Here is a 24,383-nt window from a genome sequence, read left to right as displayed (position 1 = left end):
TGATCATTGCAGCCTGGGACTAAAGTAACACATCCAGAGCTTCAGAGGTCACAGTGAGCAGAGAGGTCTGTCTGTAACTAGGGGTCATCTGTAAGTTGGGTGTGCTTAAGTGGGGAACCATCTGTAATTATGGATTGGTAAAGTAAAGGAATAAAAACAAAAAACAGTCATAATGGGTCATGTGAAGAAGTTTTATTGAGGAAACATACCTAACTTGGAGAGATATAACAATGCTAATGTACAGATATTAAGGGAACAGACAGAGGTATAGATAACGGTAATGGATCTACAACTGGAACGTGGCAGACGTTTGTAACATGGCGTTGTAAATAAAGGTATTATTAAATATGACAAACTGTTTAGTTATTATTTTGATGGCTTCTTGTGCAGCAGCACCTGAAATAAAGAGAGAAATAAATCAATTAAAAATAGATTTACTCTTGGAAATTACAGAACGTGTATTGTACATTTCTAGAGGTTATAGACCCAAAGCCTGAGACAGTACCAAAGAGATCTATCTCAGCTCCGGTGTTGTCATCTCCACAGTCCAGTTTACAACTTTACTTTATTAACCATCTAAAAACATTAGTAAGCACATGGAGCTTTCTAAGTATAAATGCTGTATTACCTCCTAGGAAGGAAGCAATGGTGTGAGGTTCAGCAGCTCCATATCGACAGCTGGAAAAGAAAGAAATTGTACAGTTAACACTGCGCATCCCACAGTCATCAGCTTCTGACCTACTTCCTACAAGACAGTTGTCCAGACCAATCTCATCACCCTTCAAGCACAAAGGAACCGGAGTGTCTGTATAGTGTGTGTCTGAGTGTCTGTGTAGCCAGGGGCATTCAATCTGTAGCTAAATTTAGCCTCTTCACTTGTTTGCTTTCGAGTCACTCTACTGTATTTTACTACCCTGAAAATCATATGGCGTTGGCTGCATTCGGTCAAAAGCCTAAGGGATGTGCCTACGTCACATTACCATGGTTTCTGAATTTGATCAGCAATAGGATGTACAAGACACTTAAATTTATACAGTTATGTTTCATGTAGCAGAGCTAAAATTGATCACAGATTATACAAGATGAGGTCAAAATGACTTGAGTAGTTTAGTTCTCCATCTCTGAGCAGTTACAATGGGTGAAGGCATTTAGAAGTTTTAATGTTTTGGGCCAGTTCACATTTTAGTTATTTCATCAGTTATAATCAGCCAAAACCAGGAGTAATCACACCAAACATCCGAAAAGGTTTCCATTATACCTTATCTTTGCGTAGTCTCCACTCCTGGTTATGGTTCAAAATAACTAAAGCAAAAAAAACTGATGAAATAACCAAGATGTTATATGGGCCTTAGGGGGAGGGCAGCGTATCATTATCTCTACAAAATGAGATGGACACAGATAGGAATGATATAGGGAAAGATACAGATACTGGTTCCATTCCCCATCTCTTTAAAATGTTATAAGTAGAGACAACTGTACCCTGTCCTTCCATAGACATAGTCATCACGTCTCTCTTTAGTGAAGGTAAGTTTGGGAACCAAGTGCATTACCTGTTTTAATATATCTTTATGGCCAGTAAAGAAATCAGTAATCTTTATGCTTGTTGAACCCTGAATGTCTTATCCCTATTGTGCATCTTATTATTAATTTTAATTTAAAAATTTAATTTTATCACCCCCCCCCCACCTTCAGGGCTGTGGAAATCCAACTCTGACACCACCAAAATGGTCAATGACTACACGACTCTGACAGCACAGCTTTCCTGGTCACTCTAGCAGTTCAAAAATGAGAGCAGCCATTTCTCCCCAGTTACCTAAATCAGGGGTGCACAAGCTGCACAGACAGGCCACATATAGCCTGTCAAGCCCCGGATGCAGAGCAGTCCCACGAGCAGGTAAGGACCTTGGAGTGGTAAGTACTACTGCACCTGGGTCCTCTCATTCTACTGGCGCAGCTCTGCTCGGATTCTTGATGCTGGTGCATACAGCCAGCGTGGGACACAGAGTAGAGCGGTGTGTGGAGGAGAGAATAAGCTGCATTGTGGTTCAGGGAGCAGGAAAGGAGAGGATTTTTTTTTTGTCTGCTATGTGGTCTCCAGTATTACCATCATCAGCTCTGGGGTTTGCAGTATTAGTGTCTGCTCTGAATGCAGTATTTGGTTTCTGGGGTGGTAATTATTGGTGTACTGTTTCCTACAATATTTATAATTTATGTGTTGTTCACTCCTGGCCTAAATCCTTATACCAACATTTAAAGGAGATTTCCTAATTTATTATTTATTTTATTTTTGTTGAGTCAGTCCATTTTATCACGCCACAGCCATGCCCCCTCCATTGTCATCTTTTGTAAGTTACTTTATATATTATTGCTTATTAATGCTGATAGCATCAATTATGATATAATTACCTCTGTGTATTCTTCCTGAACTTCAGGTCTACAAAGAGGCCCCTATTCTCCACGTTAAGTTGCTAGATTTATAGTTAGCACCTGAGGTTGTACTGTTGGTCTCTTTCCTTTTTTTCGTGTCTTTGAACATTTACAAATCTGTATGTTGCTTCCCCCCTCCCCCATGCTCCACATTTGTCATCACTTCTTCATCACTGAATCCCCTTACCACTGTTCGCTAGAAATTATGTCTGTATAGAGAGCAATATCTCATTTTGTTGATGTTATAACATATACAGCGCTATGGCCAATGATTCCGTATGTACTGTGCCATGTTCCAGATTCTCATATATTTGCTCAGCACTAAGCAATTAAATTGGGAACCGATAAAACAGTAAGTGCAACACAGATACATTTCAAAATGAGGATGTTGCATTACTAACAGGTTTGGTTGTGTCTAAAACCAATCTCCCATACTTCCAGATGGGGGACAAGGGAGCAGTATTACAAACACTGTTGACTTACAATTCCTGGATATAGTCATCTTTCACGCTCAGCGATAACCCGTATTCCTGAAGAAAACTATTCAGGCATGTCTTCAGTTTCCCAAAATCGCTGTCTACTTGATAGTTATAAACACCTACAAAAGAGTCAATAATAGGATAAATTTTGAATAAAAGAACATACTAAGAACATCGACTGATGTAAATCTCTGATATCTAAAGCAAAGAGTTGATCCTGGTATCTGGTATGTCACTTCCAACAGCTCTGTTTGGGTTATGGATGGTCCAATATATTTAATGCCCAACCATGAGCCATTAAATCATCAAGACCTATTGGTGATGCTCATTGCCACGGGAACCCCTAACAATGACTCTGCACTATCCGGCTACAATGTCCATACCTATAGAAATAGTATATATATGGACACAACTTGTCGTAGTGGGCATCTTTTCGGCCCTGTCTCCTCGCACTGTCCCGGCCACATGGTAAATATTCTTCTCACTCACAGCAGGTTCATTGTTAGGAGTCCCTTCTGCTCCCTCTGCTTGGGAATTGTAGCAGAGTTCATACTCTAGCACAGTGGTGGCAAACCTGTGCCAGAGGTGGCACTCAGAGCCCTCTCTGTGGGCACCCAGGTCCTCAGCATAGAGTTCATAAGACAGGCCCCATGGCCTCCCGCTGCAGTTCCAGGCCACACAGGACATTTTGCACTCAGTACTATTTTAAAGCAACACATCCTTGGCTGCCTGGGACTGCAGGAGGAGTGAGGATGTGGACAGAGCTGGATTATAATTTGAGCTCCTGCCATGGGCCCTGCATTGTTCCTGTACAGGGGACCCTGGAGGGACGCTACATTAATAATCTGAATTTCTCCTCTTTCTAGTGTATTGATGTCCTCAGGACGCCAATACGATTGAAAGCTTTGACAAAGCAGTAAGCAATAAGTTATTGCCTAAATTGCCATGTTGGCACTTTAAAATAAATAAATGTTTTTTTGTTGTCTTTCGGGCACTTGCTCTCTAAAATGTTCGCCATCACTGCTCTAGCACAATACAGGGGTGCATCTCTGTTCTTGGAGTCACTCATATGGGTTTAGACACTCATTGGTGTCTGCTGACTTAAAATGTATTATGTATTATTGGTTTCTCAAACAAATCTTTTTGAGTGCCTAGAACAGGCGTCATCCACCTGCTTTCTGATTGTGTGAGTTCTTAATACATTTGCATTCGCCTTGGACAGTGCCTAGAGCAGGGTCGTTTTGGGGTGACAGGCATTATCAGGTGCCACTGTCTCCCTGTTGTCCTTTTTTTCTGTTGGGGGTACAATTTGGTTGTATCTCGCTACATTTTAAGTGATTTTACACTTATTTTTGTCCGATTAGTGTTTTCCCCTTTGTATCTATTTATTGTTTAATAAAGATCATTTTTTTTCGCTACTTGACACGTTTCTTTGTATTTTCTATATGACAATTTGTCGTAGTGGGACAACCGCCTTAACCCAATGCATTTCAATAAATCCATTTTATACAGAAAATAGAATTTACCTGGGTATCTTCCATGCTGTTTATGGAACCTATCCACAGCCCTCATCATGAGATAGAACACAATTTCATTATCTGGATTCTCCATAAAGGAAACTGTAAGAAAATAAAATTTTCTCAGCAGGTGGCAATGTGATTCATTCAATTCATATGGCAGTGCAGAATGGTGATCAGTGATAATTTAGAAATACCATAGCATTAATAATTAAACATGACTGGTTTTAGTAAAGAACTACACCCCTCTTTATGGATTTATTATCTTATTGCAACTCGGTCCTATTTCCGAGAAAAGGTCGAGCTGCAGTCCAGCTAACAACATATTAGCAGGTGTGGCACGGCTTCGGTGACAAACCTGGTAATTTCTGTACAACAAGAGAAGCCTCTATTCCCAAGAATGGATTTTATGCCTCTGTGAAGTCTGAAAGTCATTAAGAAATAGAACATGATCTTTTTCTTTCAAAAATCAAGTATAAGTTATCATGGAACGGACTCACCCTATGATGTTAAAGTTTCCACGAAAAAGACGGACAAGCACAAACCAATTTTCAGCCATAAGAAACACTGCAGAGAATTGTCAGTTATGTTGACTAACAATTTTATATAAACAATCAATATATAAAGCCATAATACATTACGCTACACACAGGACCACAGTGTTCCAGTCGGCATAGCAAGGGCCAATCTATAAAGCAGCAGAGTGAGGGGTCTCCTAAAAGGAGAGGGAAAGCATGGGGAGCCCTCCACCACCACTCTGCTGCTTTATAGACTGACCCTCACTATGCCGACTGGAACACTGTGGTCCTGTGTGTAGCGTAATGTATTATGGCTTACTGACCCTTTGTTTGTACTATATATATTGATTGTTTCTATCCATTTTTGAAACCTTGGATAAGCCAGAACACACAGTCAGGTATTTATAAGTGATATCAGAGGTGGTATTATCCATTGTGAGAGGGGGTGTTGTTGGTTTATACCTACCTGTGTAACCAACATTGTATTTCATATATGTACTTGGTACATTTTTAATTGATTTTAGCCTTGAGTTTTCCTTGTACGTCTTATGTGTAACCCAATAAAGATTTTTCTATTTTTTGTGCTATATTTTGCCTTATGACACACTTTCTTTGTTCTTGCCATTCGTGATAATTGTTTATGGTATGTCGGCATCTGTTACATTTGACTGGGCTGTGCAAGGTCCTTTTTGTGTCTGTCGTTGACTAACAATTTCTTACCAATGTCATCCTTTTTAGCAGTGTCCACCCCATATTCTTCCTCTAAAGATCTGCAGCGGACTATTCGAAGGAAGGCGCAATTTCTGCCTGAGAAAAAAAAATCGTTTTACAGAACTGTACACAATTAAAAATGAAAAAAAACACCAATACCAACCACATGAGATGGATGATTGATGCCATTATAACATTTGCAGCAACTAGTGCTGTTATATTCAAAGCTTATATGAATGCTCAACCCTACAAACACCCCAACTAAAAAAAATAAAACCTGGGCAACCCCTTTGACATCTGTGGCAAACAGTAATAAATATATGTTAGTCAATGTATGTATTACATTAACAAAACACTATTTATAAAAAAGGGCAGAAATATAGTAAAACTTACAGAAAAGACGGATATCTTTTTCAGAGATGCTTTCTGGGGGCTGCAAAGAAAAAAGGTAATTTGACCATATCAACAAAAGTTAAAATGTTCAAAGCAAACAAGACGACCACCTTCAAACAACAAAAAGAAGAAAACATCAAGGACAAAAGCACAGACTTACTCTGCCAACGGACTGAAGGAGTTTAGAAACATAGTTTTCCACAGTTGATGCATCATTTTTTGCTTTCTCCCGATACCTAGAAGACAACATTAAACACCGGTTGACTTCAGGACACTTAGGTAAATTTCTAATGATAAATATAAGGGGAAATAAATACTTCAATATGTCCAGCCCAGTCATTTAACTTCGCAGGAAATAAGCCACCATCAGAGAAGCCTACCAGTGGCATCTCGCCACATTGAAAACTTGCACATCATGTATAGGAATAAAAGTTATTGGACAAATAAGATGTAAGCGTTTTATAGATGTCACGTTAATGAATGATAACAGAAAACATTACACAGTACTGAACTGTAAAAGGAAAGAAGCTGTACTGTTGGTTTATAACTAGTGATGAGCGAGTATACTCGTCCGAGCTTGATGCTCGGTCGAGTATTAGCATACTCGGACCGGCTCGTTGCTCGGACGAGTATTTGCCCTGCTCGATAACGAGCATTTAATTAAAAAAAAAGAAGTAAAACATTTAATTTAATTGTTTAATTGAAGAAAACAGTGAAATAACACAGTGCAGAATAGATTGCAGATGTTCGGGAACATCTGCGATCTGTTCTGGAGACACGCGTGCAGAACGGTGTTCTCCGCAATAGTATTTGAAGAACAATATGTGTGAAGAACAACTTGCAGATGTTTGGCAACATCTGCAAGTTGTTCTCTACACATATTGTTCTTCAAATACTATTGCGGAGAACACCGTTCTGCACGGGTGTCTCCGGAGCAGATCGCAGATGTCCCGGAGACACGCGTGCAGAACGGTGTTCTCCGCAATAGTATTTGAAGGACAATATGTGTGAAGAACAACTTGCAGATGTTTCCAAACATCTGCAAGTTGTTCTCTACACATATTGTTCTTCAAATACTATTGTGGAGAACACCGTTCTGCACGCGTGTCTCCGGAACAGATCGCAGATGTTCCCGAACATCTGCAATCTGTTCTGCACTGTGTTATTTCACTGTGCTCGGTCAGTTTGTAATTTTACTGAAAAATGCTCGGGTCTCCCATTGATTTCAATGGGGCTCGTTACTCGAAACGAGCACTCGAGCATCGGGAAATGTTCGGTTCGAGTAACGAGCACCCGAGCATTTTAGTGCTCGCTCATCTCTATTTATAACCATTTTAGACTCTTGTCATATTGTAGTGGAACTACATCAATATGGTTCTTGTGCAGTATTCTTGTATGACCATGCTGACAACTAAATTATCTTTAATAGGCAGAATACAGAACAAAATATATTAAAAAAAAAATATAGGGAATATAAATGCTAGTGCAAGCTTGTGGTGTGGCTTAGATTGCGTTGTCACATTTTCTAGCGTTAAACTATGCCAACTAATATGAGGTGCAAGGTTAGACTAGATAGTCTTGAACTCTAGCTTTGCACTCTCTAGTCTAATTTTGCTCTGTTTTAGACAGTTTGGTTTATCTCCCTTATCAGATTAACATTTAAAACTTAACTATAGTTTTAGAAGTCATTGGCTTCTAGAGGGGAAAATTGTTTAAGTAAAATACAAAATGTCAAGGAACTCACACATTCTGCAGTTTGATGAACTTATCAGAGTCTGCAATCATATCTGGAATGGTTCCTCGTAATGGCAGATTTCCTTTTCCTTCACATGCTGTAAACTCCTTGACAGCTCGAGCCAAAATCCAAAAGTCAGAAGACTGAAATCAGAGAAGGGCACAATATGTTGATATTGAAATACCGTATTTTTCGGACTATAAGGCGCACCATCAATAAATGCCTTCTAAACAGTCTAGGTTCATACAAAAGGCGCACCTGATTATAAGGATGAATGACCAGCAGGTGGCAGACCTGTGCACAGTTCAAGGCAGCTGCAGTTCCAGTCAAACGAGTCTCCAATGCAAAGAGCTCGGATCTCAGAGGTATGGGCTGTTAGGGCTTAATGTTGCAAGGGTGATGCTGCAGGGGTTAAGCTGTCTCCCTCTGCCCCTTCTCTTTCCCTCCTCCGGCAGGGTGCTAGTCCTGTGGGGTCCCTGTGGCACCATCTCTTTCCCCTGTTACAGGGCTGGCAGGTATAGGGGTAAAATTGCTTACTCGGGAGGCCGATGAGGATTGCTGTGTGGTAGGCACTATGGCGCTAGTGGTACTGCCGGCCCTGCCAGTGTGGGGTATTGTGTCCGATGTACAGCGTGGGCTGGTGCGGGATATTGCTGGCACGGAGCTCTTAAACGGTATACAGTAAGTGTTGTCTGTAAGTACGGTTCATATATAAGGCACACTGGACTATAAGGCGCACCTTTGATTTTTGAGAAAATCAAAGGATTTTTTTGTGCACCTTATAGTCCGAAAAATCTGATACTAAAAACACCCATATTTTATTTGTCCCTGAGCATACCTTCCAGCATGTCAGTAGAGTACAGAAGAAAGTGGGTAGCACTAGAAATGTCAGGGAGAGGCATTCTTTACATTATAAGTTATTTATCTTTAGAATGGGCCATCAATTTTAAAAAATAATAAATGCATTGTTTACAGAAAGACTACACATCAATTCTATATTGGTATGCCCCCTTTTTTTAATGGTCAGAGAAATTTCTCTATTCAAGTACATAGAGCTTGTTATGTTAATAAAGACATGGTTAAAAGACATGGTTCAAAATTCAAAATAAAGGAATCTGACTATTTTTAATAGAATATTAACCATTAGGTTTCACCTGTTGTGTGATGTTTTTGCAACGCTCATCAATAAATATGTCTTCAACATTGCTTGGGACCTAAGGAGAAACAAAGGCAGTAATAAAACATTCAAAATAGAAAAAGGTATATACTCAGAGGTAACAATAACGCCTGTACAAGCCTCATGGATGCTTCTACATATCTACGCTTGTAGAAAAGGTTTCATGCATATTAATACATATGAAACTCGTCCCTGCTCAATAAAAATGTACAAGAATAGTTCTTGAAGCTAGTTACCAGAAAGTGACTGCAGTGAGTGTCTATAGGAGGTGCTCTGGCTAGTCAAGAGATATAATGTAATTTAGATTAAAAAAATATATAATTAAATTGGTTACCCTGAATGCAACATCATAGGAGTAAACTGTTATAAAGTTACCCTTGAATAACAATAAAGCCAGTTGCTCACAAGCATGTGCATTCTGAGGAAAAAAACGATCCTTACGCCGGAGGAATTTGCTGGATTAAGTCTTCTATCACTGGGACAAAATTGACATGCTGGGTTCAGTCCAGTGATAGGAGGTTTGATTTGAGAAAACCATACAGCACGCTTTTTTTTACCCTACTCAGGCTGCACTTGGTATTGGGCACGCATCCTAGGGCCGCATTCTAGAACAAGCGTCACATGTTTTTCCAGTAAACAATGAAAAACACGGTACTAGTTCCCAATTGCAAGCATTTAGGTCAGGAGAAACTCCTCCATACTGGGCTTGAATTGAATTACTAAACACAATTCAAACTCAGCATGTGAACAGTAAGTTGAGATGTATGTTTAGGGTTTCATGTAACTATCATGTGGTATTGTCAGAAGTACATGCCATATTTATACATTGGTTTTTCTGCAGGTGACCACTGTACTTTGTTTATGCCAGTGGATTATTTTTTGCGTTACAGCAACTGAAAAAATGCTGTGCAACCTCTAGAAGACAATAACAGACACCCCAAATTTTATATTCAATAGTCTTGGACAGTTTTCACAGATTAATCTTGCCCCAATGCTTGTTAGTTCACGAGAAAAGTGTTAAAATTAGTCTGCACAAATTAATTTTTCTGCAACATATTGTATGTTTTTTTATAACACAATTTCTTTTTGTAGTTCCCAATATAAGCAAACTGATATTTGCAAAGTGGTGGAATATCCTGTATAAAAGCCATGCTAACAGGCATGGGACCTTCTGCTAGTAATGGACAGTAAATGATTTCAATTGAACATATTCAACAAAACTGAAGAATATGTTCATGCACACAAATAAATACCTTTGTAGTGTTTAGTGCAGTATTTACATTCTTCACAGCTTCCTCAAAGTTCTCCTCATCTTCCGGGACACCATTCTCATTTTTCAGGATGCCTGTAACATTGCATTATTGGATTATTAGATTATGTTCAAACAGTCTATTGCTGATGTGCTGAAAACTAAACATACCTTGTCTGATGAAATCACGGAAGGCTTCTTTTTCTTTGTAACTTTTGGGTATTTGTCCTGCATTCTACAATAAATGGAATCATATCATAAGGAAGCGAGGATGCTGGACACCATGCAAAGACCTGCCCAGATTCTTACCTCTTTACGCCACGTCCCTAAGTACTTGGCCACCACAATAATCCACGGAGTGTGACTGTGATCCTAAACATTGAATAAAACAGGTCTAAATCCATTTGTAAACAGGTGATATCTCGCAAGGCTGGTACAACCCTTAAAAATTCACATATAGACATTCCAAATACCTTTCTTTCCATATGATTCAGGTCATATAACTGAAGATGTTCTCTAAGCTCAGAGAAAGGCTGGTCCAGCCTCAGATCCTCCAACGCATTATCTGGATGAGATTCTATAACTGAAAAATCAAAGTACAGCAATAAATCTCCACAAAGTGTATGCCCTTCTACAAAGCTAAACCAGTCACATAAACTAAAGACAGAAAAATCAAATCAGATCTCTTACCAGTATGTTCTCTCACAATAATCCGCATGTAGCCAACAAAACCATACGCCCGACAGACCAAGAGAGGAATATTAGAGCTCCAGAGAGTTTCAGCCAAACGGAGCAAAGTGCTGGAACAGATGTAAAATTGTCAGATAAGGAACCACAAAAAAGTCATGTTGGAGTTGCAGCAATCAGGCAAATAGACCTACCTTTCTGACAACTGAGTTGCAATTACTAAAGTAAACTTGCAAAAGAAAGACGGATCATTGTCTAAAAGTTGGTCTGGATTCTAGAGAATAAAAGAGAGTTAAGAATGGAAACCCAATGACATGTGGTCTGCAGAATAGTATACTACTACCAACAACCTCTGCAGTTCACCAACCTCAGCTACATAGTTGCCTGTGACATCTTCATTTAACTCTTGCAATAGTTCCATGGAGGTCTGCGCCCGACTCTGACATAAATTAAAAAAAAAATTTAAAGGAAAAATGAAATGCTGTATAAAATATATTGCCAATGACAAAACAGGAAGACACTGTTTTACAGGACAACTTTATACCATTAAGGCCCATTCAGAAAACAATATCCTGATATGTATTTAATATCCATATTTTAAAGCAAAAATGAGTACTAAATACTGACCAGAAAACTGCAAAAAATTGGTGACTAAGGATTAATAAATGTTGTCTTCTTTCTCTCAACCCACTTAGCTATTGGGTGTATAGGGCGAACAGCTATGAAGGTTCATCAATATTTAAAGCCAATACAACCTCCTCTGTAGAGGAATTTAATCTGGCACTGCTGCTAGATAAAGAACCTGAAAAAATATTTGAAGTTCATTTTCAAAGACTGTATTAGGGGTATATATTTACCAACACATTGCACGACACCATCAAGAACATAGGTAAGGGACCAATGCAGTCCTGCAATGTCTTGGTACAGACACGCACCTGAACACATTTTGTGAAAAATTTACTTTGGATCCATTAATGGATACAAAAACTGCAGGGCCAGGCTGAGTTCCTTTATATTTCTCTGTATTCCTGTAAATTACTAAGTAAGATCATCATTGGAGTGGCTTGAAAAATCTTATTTTCATAATCATTAATTAATTCCATGGTGCTGTACATAGCAGAAGGGGTTTAGTGAAGAGGTGTGGAGGCGAGTAATGCTTTAAAATTACAATTGGAAATACAAGCTGTACATAAAAATCTAACTTTTTTTAGTACAACTTTATATGTGGATACCTCTGGTCCTGTGAAGAATCCATACACAATCCATATATCATATTAAAGGGGAGATTCTCCTGTTTAATATGACACCAGAATTGTATTTCTAGGTGCAGGGTCCAGGAGATATAGCTGTTTCACATTGGCCACTGTTATGACATTTATAAACGTCCTTTCTGCACAAGGTATGTGCAGATAGGACAAATATAGCCTTATGGCAGCCGTGAAGGGGTTAAAGAATGGGATCTCCTAATCCCTAATTGGACGGGAGTGTCCACAAAATCACAGAAAAGCCATTGTAATCCAAGTTGATCAGAGATTTCTGCTTACCTTTCCAATACTACCTTTGTGGAGGAAAAAACTGAAAAAGAAAAAAGAAAACATTACTGTGTGCACCTCATACATTGCAGATGTACAATAACTAACACAGACCCCCCCTGGCAGACTACAAATACAGTGCTCAAACCAGGAAATAATAATACAGGAGTACCCACCCCCCCAGAGCAGGCACCAATACAAGAGACGTCCCAAGAGCAGACACCTTATTAGTGTCACACAATATCATTTTTGCTGGCTAGCGACAATTGATCATACCGGGTCATGTTTATTCTGATACAACTATTTACTATAGTGATAGGAACAACATATTGTGTTTTCATCAGTCACACATGGTTGACATAAGGGTGATCTAGGCCTATCCATTTTGTAGGCTTAGACTTATAACAATGGATGTTATAACTGGTAGTGTTGCACCGATACTAGAATTTGTGTGCAATACGATACCTGGTTAAAGTATTGCGATACTTGATACCGATACGATATTGTAGTATATGTGTTGTCCTAGTAATGTTAATATAATATACCATACTAAAAAGTATAATTTAGGGCTCATTTAGACAGGGGCTTTTGATGTCCTGGTGTTCTTTTATTGCGGATGGCAAACGGACCCACTATTTCCTATGGCTCTGTTCACATGTCCATTTTTTTCACTGAAGTGGAGACAGTGATAAAAAAAAATAGCAGCATGTGTTATTTTGTCCTGCATGTGGACCACGTACATCCATAGAAGTTAATGGATCGGCGGACATGCCCATCTGAAAGACCACTTATTTTTTGTTTTATACAGATTTATTCATTTAACTTAACTGTATTACCGTATGTACTCGAGTACAAGCCGACCCGAGTATAAGCCGAGACCCCTAATTTTACCAACAAAAACTGGGAAAAACTACTGACTCGAGTATAAGCCGAGGGTGGGAAATGCATTGGTCAACCCCCCCCCCAATAGTATACAGCCTGCCAGCCCCCAGTAGTATACAGCCTGCCAGCCCCCAGTAGTATACAGCCTGCCAGCCCCCAGTAGTATACAGCCTGCCAGCCGCCATGTAGTATACAGCCTGCCAGCCGCCATGTAGTATTTAGCAGCCCCTAGTAGTATACAGCAAGCCCCTAGTAGTATACAGCAAGCCCCTAGTAGTATACAGCAAGCCCCTAGTAGTATACAGCAAGCCCCTAGTAGTATACAGCAAGCCCCTAGTAGTATACAGCAAGCCCCTAGTAGTATACAGCAAGCCCCTAGTAGTATACAGCAAGCCCCTAGTAGTATACAGCAAGCCCCTAGTAGTATACAGCAGCCTGCCCCCACAGACCTTAAAAAAATAAACTTAAATACTCAACCTCCGATGTCGGCGCGACTTCCCGTCTTCTTTCTTCTCCGCGGCTCCTCTTCTCTCTTCCGGCATTGCCGCGGCCATCTCTTCTTCTAGGGGGCGCATACTATGACGCGGCCGCTGCTGACGTCATAGTATGCGCGGCCATGAAGAAAACATGGCCGCGTCAATGCCGGAAGAAAGAAGAGGAGCCGCGGAGAAGGAAGAAGACAGGACATCAGGGACATCGGGAAGCCGCGCCGACATCGGGAAGCCGTGCTGACGTCGGAGGGTGAGTATTTAAGTTTATTTTTTTTAACTGGGTAATTTTTTTTTTTATAATAGACTCGTGTATAAGCCGAGGGGACGTTTTTCAGCACATTTTTTGTGCTGAAAAACTTGGCTTATACACGAGTATATATGGTATATGCTAAATAATAATAATAATGTGATGATATTTTTATGATACTACATCTTCCTTCTATTGTATCAGTGTCTGCAGGAAGCCAATAGTATTGAAACTTGTGATACAGCATGGATTAATAGGTCACTCCTTAAATTATAATGTTGGCACTTGGAGACATACAAGTGGGTTTTGGTTGTAGTTTGAGCGTTCGGTCTCTAAAATGTTCGCCATCACTGGCCTAGTGGATAGAGGCTCTGTCCTGTATCTCTGGAGGTTGTGGGTTCAAATCCTAGGATGGGCCAAAAAAAATCATTTAATTGCATGATTCAGAGACATGTTTCTAGGGAAGCCCTGGGAGATGTAGAGACCCATATATGGACAGATGGTGATATTACCCTGATGAAATGGTCCCTTCTCTGCAGCTGACCCTTCATATCTTTAATAAGGATTTCCTGCCTGATGTCTGCTCGATGGGAATCCTCTGCAGACAGATACAAGGAGTAGAAGTCTATCAGTACTGCAAATTACAGAAAGCTGGTATTGAACTGTTCTCACTTCGAGAGTACTGTTCAAGAACCGATATTTCGATTCACTGTGCATCCCTAATAACTGTGGGTATCCAAAGGAGAGGTCACAGGCAATGCACCGGCGCACCTTGGTATGCATGTATATAAACACTTGTGGACTTTTACTTCTTTATACCTGATGAAGGCTTAAGTACTAAGCCGAAACGCGTTGTATATATATTTTTTTTTAACTCTACATGTTTTATACTCTCATCCATGTATTTAATAAAACCTAACAATTTTTGGAACTTAATCAGCCTGGTTCCTAGTTAGGTTTTTTTTTTTGGACCTAAAACCCACATTCTTTCACCGCTACCCCGCCGTCTGGATCGGGCAAAACGGACAACAGGAATCGACTGGCAGCTATACGCTTTATCACTCCCTGGAGGTGATCGGCTACACAGCCACACTTTCTCACTTCTATACGCTAATTAGATATACTTCACGAGGTTAGCGCCTCTTGTCTCTCTCCTTACCCTCCTTATATCCTACCGGACCCACCGCCTCCGGAGTGCATGAGGGGGTAATCCTACACCGGACTCCTTTAATCCCTAATAACTGGTATTATCTGTTAAATATAAGATTATTATATTATCTGATTGGCATTGTGGTCACATCTATGTATCTTTTCTTCGGAACATGATTACATCTGGCTAAGTTTTTAGCCCCTTTACCTCTATGAAGTCTTTTAATATTTCATGTATTTATTCTCATAATAAAAACTTTTAGTTGACGAGTCATAGCTCTGTATGTTTTTGTGTTGTGATTTAAGTTATTTAGTGTCGAAGGACTCAATTTTTTTTTACCAATACAGAAACCCTAGAGCAGTTACTAATAATGGAAACCTCCAGATTAAACAGAAAATAAAAAAAAAAACAAATCCAGCTGTATGTGCTGACGTTAGGCTCAAGGGCAGTGCAGCACCCAGAGCAGGGGAGGAGCCAAGAGGTGAGCACAAATGTCATCATTGCTCATGTTCCCTCTCGCTGCAGGCTCTACACTGCCCTGGGTCTTAATGCCAGCACATACAGCCAGCGTCAATAGCCATGGTAGAGTATGAGATACAGGGAGCCGGGAGCTCTTGCCTTACACGATCAATTCTGCCCGGCTTCCTGCACCAATGAGTGTTGCCATCACTGATGGCAGCACTCATTAGTCTTTACAGGAGGCAGCGTGCAGGCCATGCAGCCCTGAGTTACTTATATTTCCATATACAGGCAGTCCCCGGGTTACGTACAAGATAGGGTCTGGAGGTTTGTTCTTAAGTTGAATTTGTATGTAAGTCGAAACTGTATATTTTATCATTGTAGATCCAGACAAAAAAATTTTGGCCCCAGTGACAATTGGAGTTTAAACAATTTTTGCTGCAATGGGACCAAGAATTATCAATAAAGCTTCAATACAGACACCTTACAGCTGATCATTGCAGTCTGGGACTATAGTAAAGCATTCAGAAAGCTTCACCAGAGGTCAGAGGGGTCTGTCTGTAACTATGGGTTGTCTGTAAGTCGGGTGTCCTTAAGTAGGGGACCACCTGTATATAGGGGTTTTTTTGTTTAGATTTCACAATGGTCAATTGCAATACCACACGAAATAACAATTGTTGTTTTGCCACATAGAACTTACTTATTACCGACATCCTCCCCACTGACCACATTACCATCTACAATCGTGAATGAGCCAATACCTGCGTAAAGCGAGGAGAAAGGTTTTATTTTAGGATTTGTAGTACATTACAATTAGTTAAAATGTTTCTAGAGGCAGAGAAGGCACACAGTTCCCTGTGAAACTATTTGGCCCCCTTGAACTTTTCTACCTTTTGCCACATTTGAGGCTTCAAACATAAAGAAATTAATTTTTTTTGGTGAAGAATCAACAACTCGCACACAATTGTGAAGCGGAACAAAATTTATTGGATATTTTAAACTTTTGTAACTTTCGTTCCACTTCACAATTGTGTCCCACTTGTTGTTGATTGTTCACCAATAAATTACAATTTTATATCTTTATATTTGAAGCCTGAAATGTGGCAAGAGGTATAAAAGTTCAAAGGGGCTGAATACTTTCGCAAGACACATACACAATCACTTTTCAGGAGCGGCAGCAGCATCTGTTTATTTACCTGGTAACACTAGGTTCTTCAGGATCTCCGTGCCAGTGGCTGTAGCATTTACCAAGCAAACATGCGCCGATTCCAGGGCTTCCTGCCCATGATCACCCCATAACCTACAAAACAAATCAGTCCAGTCTATGTACCTGCCAATCAATAATCAGCTGAGAATAGGAAAATATATCTGATATACGTGGCGTCAGAATAGAGACATGTAATGGAATGTAACACCAACATGGCAGGAGTACCCCCCGCGACTATAAGCACCAAGGGTGCCCCCCGACTACCAGTGATCAGGGTGCCACAGATGGCTAGGGATTGTGCCACCCACCATGGCCAGGGTTCCCCCACGACTGCCGGCGTCCTTGGTGTCCCCTACAACTGTCAGCACCAATGGTGCCCCCCCCCCCCCATGATTGCTAGTGCCCAGGGAGCCCCACCCCCCGACTACCAGTGCCCAAAGTGCACCCCCCCCCCGTGACTCCCAGTGCCCAGGATGCCCCCCGTGACTACCAGTGCCCAGGATGCCCCCCGTGACTACCAGTGCCCAGGATGCCCCCCGTGACCACCAGTGCCCAGGATGCCCCCCCATGACCACCAGTGCCCAGGATGCCCCCCAGTGACCACCAGTGCACAGGATGCCCCCCCCCCGTGACCACCAGTGCCCAGGATGCCCCCCCATGACCACCAGTGCCCAGGATGCCCCCCCGTGACTACCAGTGCCCAGGATGCCCCCCTGTGACTACCAGTGCCCAGGATGCCCCCCGTGACTACCAGTGCCCAGGATGTCCCCCCGTGACTACCAGTGCCCAGGATGCCCCCCAGTGACTACCAGTGCCCAGGATGCCCCCCAGTGACTACCAGTGCCCAGGATCCCCTCCCATGACCACCAGTGCCCAGGATGTCCCCCCGTGACTACCAGTGCCCAGGATGCCCCCTGTGACTACCAGTGCCCAGGATGCCCCCTGTGACTACCAGTGCCCAGTTTGCCCCCCCCCCCCCCCCGTGACTACCAGTGCCCAGGATGCCCCCTGTGACTACCAGTGCCCAGTTTGCCCCCCCCCCCCGTGACTACCAGTGCCCAGGGTGCTACCGTCTGACTACCAGTGCCCAGGGTGCCCCCCCCGCCATTACAAGTGCGCAGAGTGGGACCCCCCCCGACTACCAGTGCCCAGGGTTCCCCCTCCCCCCGACTACCAGTGCCCAGGGTGCCCCCCCTGACTACCAGTGCCCAGGGTGCCCCCCCCCCTGACTACCAGTGCCCAGGGTGCCCCCCCCCCCCTGACTACCAGTGCCCAGGGTGCCCCTCTGAACTGCTTTGGGACAAGTCATACAGCAGCGCTGAGCATGGCACAAGACATACTTGTATCCATCATAGCAGCAGCATGATACCTAACGATGTGCGGAGTGGAGCAATAGCAAATGGGAGACACCATTGCCTTATATATAACTACAGCGGGTAGACGGGTGGCACAGGACGCCGCATCCTCCCAACCACACACACAGTATTACCTGAGCTGCCTGTCATACTTCTGCTCCTTCACTACTGAACCCTGCGCCATGATTTCACCCGGAAGCAATTACAAACAGCCAGTTCCACTGTCAGCCAGCAGATGGCGCACACACATACAAGCTCACGTACTGTATCTGCAACCAGCAGGGTGCGCTCAGACAGCGAGATATGTATCGAGGTCACACACAATATCTACTGTGTGCCAGTAGATGGCGCTTAGTGGCGCGCATCACCTTTCTCTCGCCAGCAGGTGGCGCTCAGGTCTCGGCATGTGTCCATTGCTGTGTCTCGCTTGTAGAGCGGGAGTAGCGCTGGTGGTTCTTTATGAGTGATATAAAGTGATACAAAGATGTGAGTGATTTGTTCCAGGGCTTTCTGTGGTGCTATAAGTAACCAGCTCTTCCTTGTACACGTGATATGTATACTCAGGGCAGACTGGTACAGCACATGTACATAAAAGAGGAAGCATGGTAATACAACTATATAATAATTTCACTAACATGAACTCCAGTACTAACTACAGCTATGTGTCCCTATCTGCTAGCTGCCCGAGTATCTTGGGATCTCACGTGACAATCATATCAATAAATCCTGGTATAAACAGCAGTGTCCTCCTTGCCTATACTGCACCGTAACCTATATACATACTGGGGGAGATTAATGATATTATGTGCTAGTGTATGATAGAAGTCCTGCCCCTTCAGCACCGCTTAGGCCTCCTGACATATCTGGCGGGTGGCTTGAGAATAAACCATGCAAACCTTGTCTATGTAGTGCGCAGGCATGAACGCCACTCTGCCACTGATACTCAGATAAATGACCCCCACAGGGGCATAACTAGGAGAGCGTGGGCCCCATAGCGGATTACTGCATGGGGCCCCCCTTCCCTTCAAAAATATATACATATTTGTACAGACATGATTATAAAATCACATGCATATTATACACACACACAGGAGCACATTTACTAGGAACACTGCAGACTGTACTATATGCAGGGTCCTGTGTAGTGTGCAGAGGGCACCAGATTCAGGATTTCTGGTGCAAGTTCTTCATATATCTGTTGCCCCCTGTACTGCCCCTTTAACATGGGACGAGCAACAAATTCTTTCAAACATGACTGAGCACCCTTTCTTTGCAGAAATTTGTGTCGCATGAAGACTAGTCCACCGCGTCACAAAAAGGGTTGCATGTGACACATATGTGGTGCAGACACTTCTTAAATACCTGTGCAAGCAATTTGCACTAGAAAGAACATGCAAAATCCGACAGAAAAGTGGCGCACGGCACTTAGTAAATGTGCCCAATAAAGTTCTACATACATATACACATACATACAGCAAATAGACACATACATACAGTATATACAGCCAATACACACACCACATCACAAAATAGATAGATATACAGAAAGTTACCTGCTGTTTTGATTAGGCGGGCAGGGAACAGTGCTGGTAGACAGACAGATGGCTGGCTTGGACAGGCAGGAGTTTGGGCATCTATAGCGACCAGCGGGAGTTCCGTGCCGTCGGCAGCTGTGTTGGGGTAAGGAGGAATCCGGGTGGTACTTTCATCAGGCGGATGAGAGGGAAGGCTGCGGGCAGTTGGGATTGCCAAAGAACGCTGGCTGCACCGTCAGCCGCAAGGGAGGGAAGGTTTCTGTTCTGGCAGCGGGAGAAGTTTGTGGGCAGGCGGGAGAGTGGGCGGCGGTTCGTACAGGTGGGCGGACCCGGTCAGCACAGCAGGCAGGGCTCCTTTACATTGTGGGAAGCGGGCCCCTGTTACTTCTGTGCTGTATCGGTCAGCAGGGAGAGAGTGCCCAGGGTAACGGCACTGACTAATAAATTTTCTGTCGTCCATCCCGGGCCCCTGAGAAGCGCGGGCCCCATAGCAGCTATGGCTTTCCCCATTATAACACATGCGTCACAATAGCCTCAGACCGCTTGTAAAAAAAAAACAACTACACAACATGTATCATACCGTATTGGCATGTTCACAGTGTTATACACAGCATAATTTAATAGCATAATCTATAGTGTCCTCTTTTATTTTATATACAGTACCCACTATCATTATCTAATAATATAATATTTATTCATTTATTTATATAGCGCACACAGATTATGCAGCGCTGCCCAGAGCATGCCTAATCAGTATAATATAATATTATAATAATATAATAACAGTGTCCCCACAGTAGCAATTATATTTACAGTGCCCCTACAGTAGCCAATATGGTTACACAGACCATATAGTAGCTAATATAGTCATAGTGCCCCACACATTAATCAATTGTCAAAGTGCCCCAAAAGTAAAAAGTTATAGTGCTCCACATAGTAGCCAAACCACAGTTGGCCCCACAATAGCCAAATCACACTGCTCCTCCTATAGTTGTTAAGTTCTGTTAGGGAAATATCCCCATATCTCGATGTGATGTGTGGTTCCAAATCATTGTATAGTACGAGCTGCTCGGTGAATCACTCAGACCTTCACATGTTTGAGAGAATTCCAATTTATTTAGGTAGCAGACAGTTTTTATAGGTTCTTGGGACAAAGGAACCTACTGAGCATGTCCACATTCCAATAGCCTTCAACAGTATATATGAGTGTAAAATGATCTGTGTTCACGGGGGGATGGTACTATTCATAGGGGTCTTTTCTATCAATAGAGCCAAAGAAAAAGACACATAGAGGGAGAACACAATAGAAAAGGGGATTCTATTCCCTCACAATTCCTCCCTTTTGTGAATAATTTCAGGTACTGCTCAGGTGGTACATTGACATGTGCTAATCACACATCCAGGACTTATCTAACCACTTCACCTGCTTCCCTCCTGAGCATCCTGAACATTACATCACAACACAATTCATGTAAATCCATTGTAAAGGGTAGAATCTCTACATCCTATTGGTGTATATACTTATACATGTCAGCCTACCAACCCCTGAGTACTACTAGACATAGTACAGCGCACAAACTGTCACAGCTTTCTTTTGCATAGCCCATGAAAGATTATGATCACAATCTTTCCCCAGTGATGCTGCAAGTGGTAAGAGTAACAATGTCCATAGCAGCATCGAGCTACACAGATTCATGTTCTGTAGTCTCTGGGTACTGCGCTCTTCTTCTTCAGCTGTCGTAGTCGCCTTGTAGTTTCTACACGTTGATGTGTCAGAGGTACTTGGGATGACCCTTAAAAGACTCTTCAGGTGTCACATCAGGACCATCTCATCACTTGGGTGCAGGTCTGTGCTCTAAATACTTTATCAAGTTCTGGAACTGAAACAGATACTTGGTTATGCACCTAAGAAAAATGTTTCTGCAGGTTTTGGACACCCACCAATTCTCTATGACACCTCTGAACAACCTTAGGGAAGTATTTGTTCATCCATGGGGCAATTCTAAAAACAACCTCAGTAGGTGAAAAGCCTTTTAATCCCTAGAGATCTCGTCAACTATATTACTGCCCCAATAGGGATTTTTACTTTAGTCTCTAGAATAAGTGGACTAACATATTCCTCGATCCCTGGCTGTGGTCTTTACGATTGCTTTAGTTACAGGATAGGGTTCAGATTACCCAGAAAAGAGGTCCACACACATAAGTACATGTTCATAACTACTTACCTTTGGTAGCTGTACTTAGCCAATCTGCAACCTCTGGAAGGGGTAAAGCGGCTTCGGAGTGTATATATGAGGGTTTTCACTACTCTCCCTATATTGTACTAAGCATATATACAAGCATATACTTGTGTAAATGGATCTATGTGAATCTAAGTGATACTCAATACTTATCCACCACGGAGCATATAGAGTCTTAGACTGGTGTCTCACCCTGTGGGTGCACTGAACCATCATAGGGTAAAGGGCCCTTGGCAGACATTGCTTGTCACCTTTTTGCCATAGTCCACCCTCCATCCATGGGGTCCCAGTGTTACTCCAGTCTTGCTTCCTCACCTGTGAAGCCTGTTTCTATAAAGAAAGGAGTATAGATAACCCTACTGGGCCAGCGAGGGTCACGGACTGTACTGATCCAGGCTCCTTTCCCCTAGGCTTTCCAGTAACCAGTATGGTCACTTCATGTGTTAGAGCTTTATAGGTTTTACCTTCTACTGTGGACCTTTATTGTAACACTAAGACCTCTAGCAGTTATTTCTCATAAGTCTCATAGTTGTTGCTTACTAAATCACATCAGGAATCATAAGGAATCCCAAAAGACTCACATTCTTCCCCTCTGCCACTTTACACCCCTCCATCAGTGCCCTCACCTACGCCTCCTGTACAGACAGGTAGGTCAGGAGTGGTTCTGCTGCTGTTACCTCATGTTGTGTGACCGCTGCACATCTGATGTATAATTAACCTCATTCCTGGTTTCTAAAGCCATCTACAAAAAAACTCAAAATGCAGATCAATGATATATTCAGTTTTGACATATTAAAAGGTAACTGGTTCATTAATCATTAAGATAATAGAACATTTTAAATACAGCCTGACTACCTCATGTCTCCCCCCTTTTGAATCTAGTGAAAGTAGTGGAGCTGGATTCAATGTAATACATCATAGAGAGGGCACATTGTAACCGAGGTTTCTAGTCATGAAGAGGTGAAATACTATCAGGATAGTCCAAAACTACTACAGAAGCTTTTTATACACAGGCAGCAGTAGGATACAAAACCAAGAAGGGTCCAGGTTGTCATGTGACACACGATCAGCAGAGCTTCCGGCCTGTTTCCTCTCCTCGGAGATGCTTGGCTTAAACTTAAATGAGAACAATAGAAAATGAGCAATATACTCCAGAAAAACACAGTTTTGGGACCAATGCCGATGTATTAATGCTGTATTATTTTAAAACTATACAGTCATACTGGGGGCACATACTGGGGGCACATACTGGGGACACATACTGGGGGCACATACTGAGCAGAAGCATCACTATAGCCAGTGACGTAGGAGGCTTCTAGGAGTGTTATAAGCTCTGCCTAAAAAGCTCCTAATAATAATCTCAGTCATAGCTGCTGAATAGGAGTAATAGTATGGGATCATAGGGAGTTTTTACGTTTGGTTAAAACATTACAATTACAGAAGTTGCAGCAAATCAAACCCAAAATCTGCTTAGGGCCATCAGGGTTATCAGTCCTCAGTAATGAACACACATTCTCATTGTTCCTTTTGTCTCTTAACATTCCATCATGTCCTCCCCCCCCCCCTGTGTTCACTGAGACAAGGGGGGGAAGCAGCCCCCTCCTTCTCCCTGTGGTGTCTGTAGTATTACGTGTCCCTGCATACCAGGAGAACAAAGAAGGAATCTAACACTCCATTGTTACATCTAAGTTCACTCCATCATCCTACACAAATTGCAAAAACTTTTGACCACACCCTTCAAACTTTAGGTGTATTTATAAAGTTTTACACTACATGTCTTATGTTATTAAACATACATCACAAGATTTCTCAGGTCCAAGCCTGCAATGAACAATGTCCACAATTGTGTGCTGGACTTTCCTCACATCTGGTAACTCTGATGAAATACCACTAGCACTATACATGATATAGACAAAACACATATTTATATCTTTGCCATAATCTGCAGGACTGTATGATGGAATGAACTCATAGAACACCTACAGTATCTGGCAAGGGTCAGCTCAGGGAATTCAATTGGGACTGCACAAGGGGTGTGGGTGCAAATCCAAAGATCTTTAGGCAATACATCATTCTCTATACCACTGGTCTACTAAAGTATATCAAGTTGGGATGCAAACATCTGAAGACTATTCCTTTGTCCTGTTTGGAGCCCGCATTTTTCCTAATCCAGTGTGGGGGTTGGGTCTAGGTGCCACACTGCACATGTCTCCAGCCAGTCTGGGTCTTTGTTTCCATATATCAATTCATCCACCATTTCAGGTTGGAGGTAGAACTTTTCTTGCGTTTTGTCTTTTGTCTGTCCAACGTTTTTGTCCGTCATCGTCATAACACTCATACAACAAACAATTTCATATGGCTGTTTCTTTATAACCTCCTCTGGTCACTTCCT

At 42.2% G+C, this 24,383-nt stretch overlaps 1 protein-coding gene across 3 annotated transcripts; it reads right to left on the bottom strand.

Moving 5' to 3' along the window:
- Positions 1–170: 170 nt before the first annotated feature.
- Positions 171–18,505, bottom strand: NAE1 (NEDD8 activating enzyme E1 subunit 1). Of its 3 annotated transcripts, XM_072117474.1 has the most exons (20): positions 18,351–18,505; positions 16,851–16,954; positions 16,355–16,415; positions 12,438–12,468; positions 11,261–11,332; positions 11,088–11,167; positions 10,897–11,006; positions 10,680–10,789; positions 10,516–10,578; positions 10,378–10,441; positions 10,211–10,302; positions 8,935–8,994; positions 7,790–7,923; positions 6,206–6,281; positions 6,046–6,085; positions 5,662–5,748; positions 4,433–4,525; positions 2,911–3,025; positions 629–678; positions 171–396 (listed from the first exon to the last, which is right to left on the bottom strand). In XM_072117474.1, the coding sequence occupies exons 1-20, from the start codon at positions 18,398–18,400 to the stop codon at positions 287–289; spliced, it is 1,602 nt and encodes a 533-aa protein (XP_071973575.1). In that variant the 5' UTR covers positions 18,401–18,505; the 3' UTR covers positions 171–286. The 3 variants fall into 3 exon arrangements, with proteins under 3 accessions (XP_071973575.1, XP_071973576.1, XP_071973577.1); XM_072117475.1 differs by lacking the exons at positions 16,355–16,415; positions 18,351–18,505 and having other exon boundaries at positions 16,851–16,949; XM_072117476.1 differs by lacking the exons at positions 16,355–16,415; positions 16,851–16,954; positions 18,351–18,505 and adding an exon at positions 14,343–14,705.
- Positions 18,506–24,383: the final 5,878 nt, after the last annotated feature.

Source organism: Engystomops pustulosus, chromosome 7, assembly GCF_040894005.1.
Source record: "Engystomops pustulosus chromosome 7, aEngPut4.maternal, whole genome shotgun sequence".
NCBI classification, from domain to species: domain Eukaryota; kingdom Metazoa; phylum Chordata; class Amphibia; order Anura; family Leptodactylidae; genus Engystomops; species Engystomops pustulosus.
The sequence above is the reverse complement of the archived record's forward strand: the minus strand, read 5'-3'. Positions and strand labels throughout refer to the sequence as shown.

Coding starts and splice junctions, on each gene's coding strand:
- NAE1 (XM_072117474.1), bottom strand. CDS start 18,400: ATGGCGCAGGGTTCAGTAGTGAAGGAGCAGAAGTATGACAGGCAGCTC. Junction 10,790..10,896: donor TATTGTGAGAGAACATACTG/GTAAGAGATCTG, acceptor TTGATTTTTCAG/TTATAGAATCTCATCCAGAT. Junction 7,924..8,934: donor GCAAAAACATCACACAACAG/GTGAAACCTAAT, acceptor CTCTGATTTCAG/TCTTCTGACTTTTGGATTTT.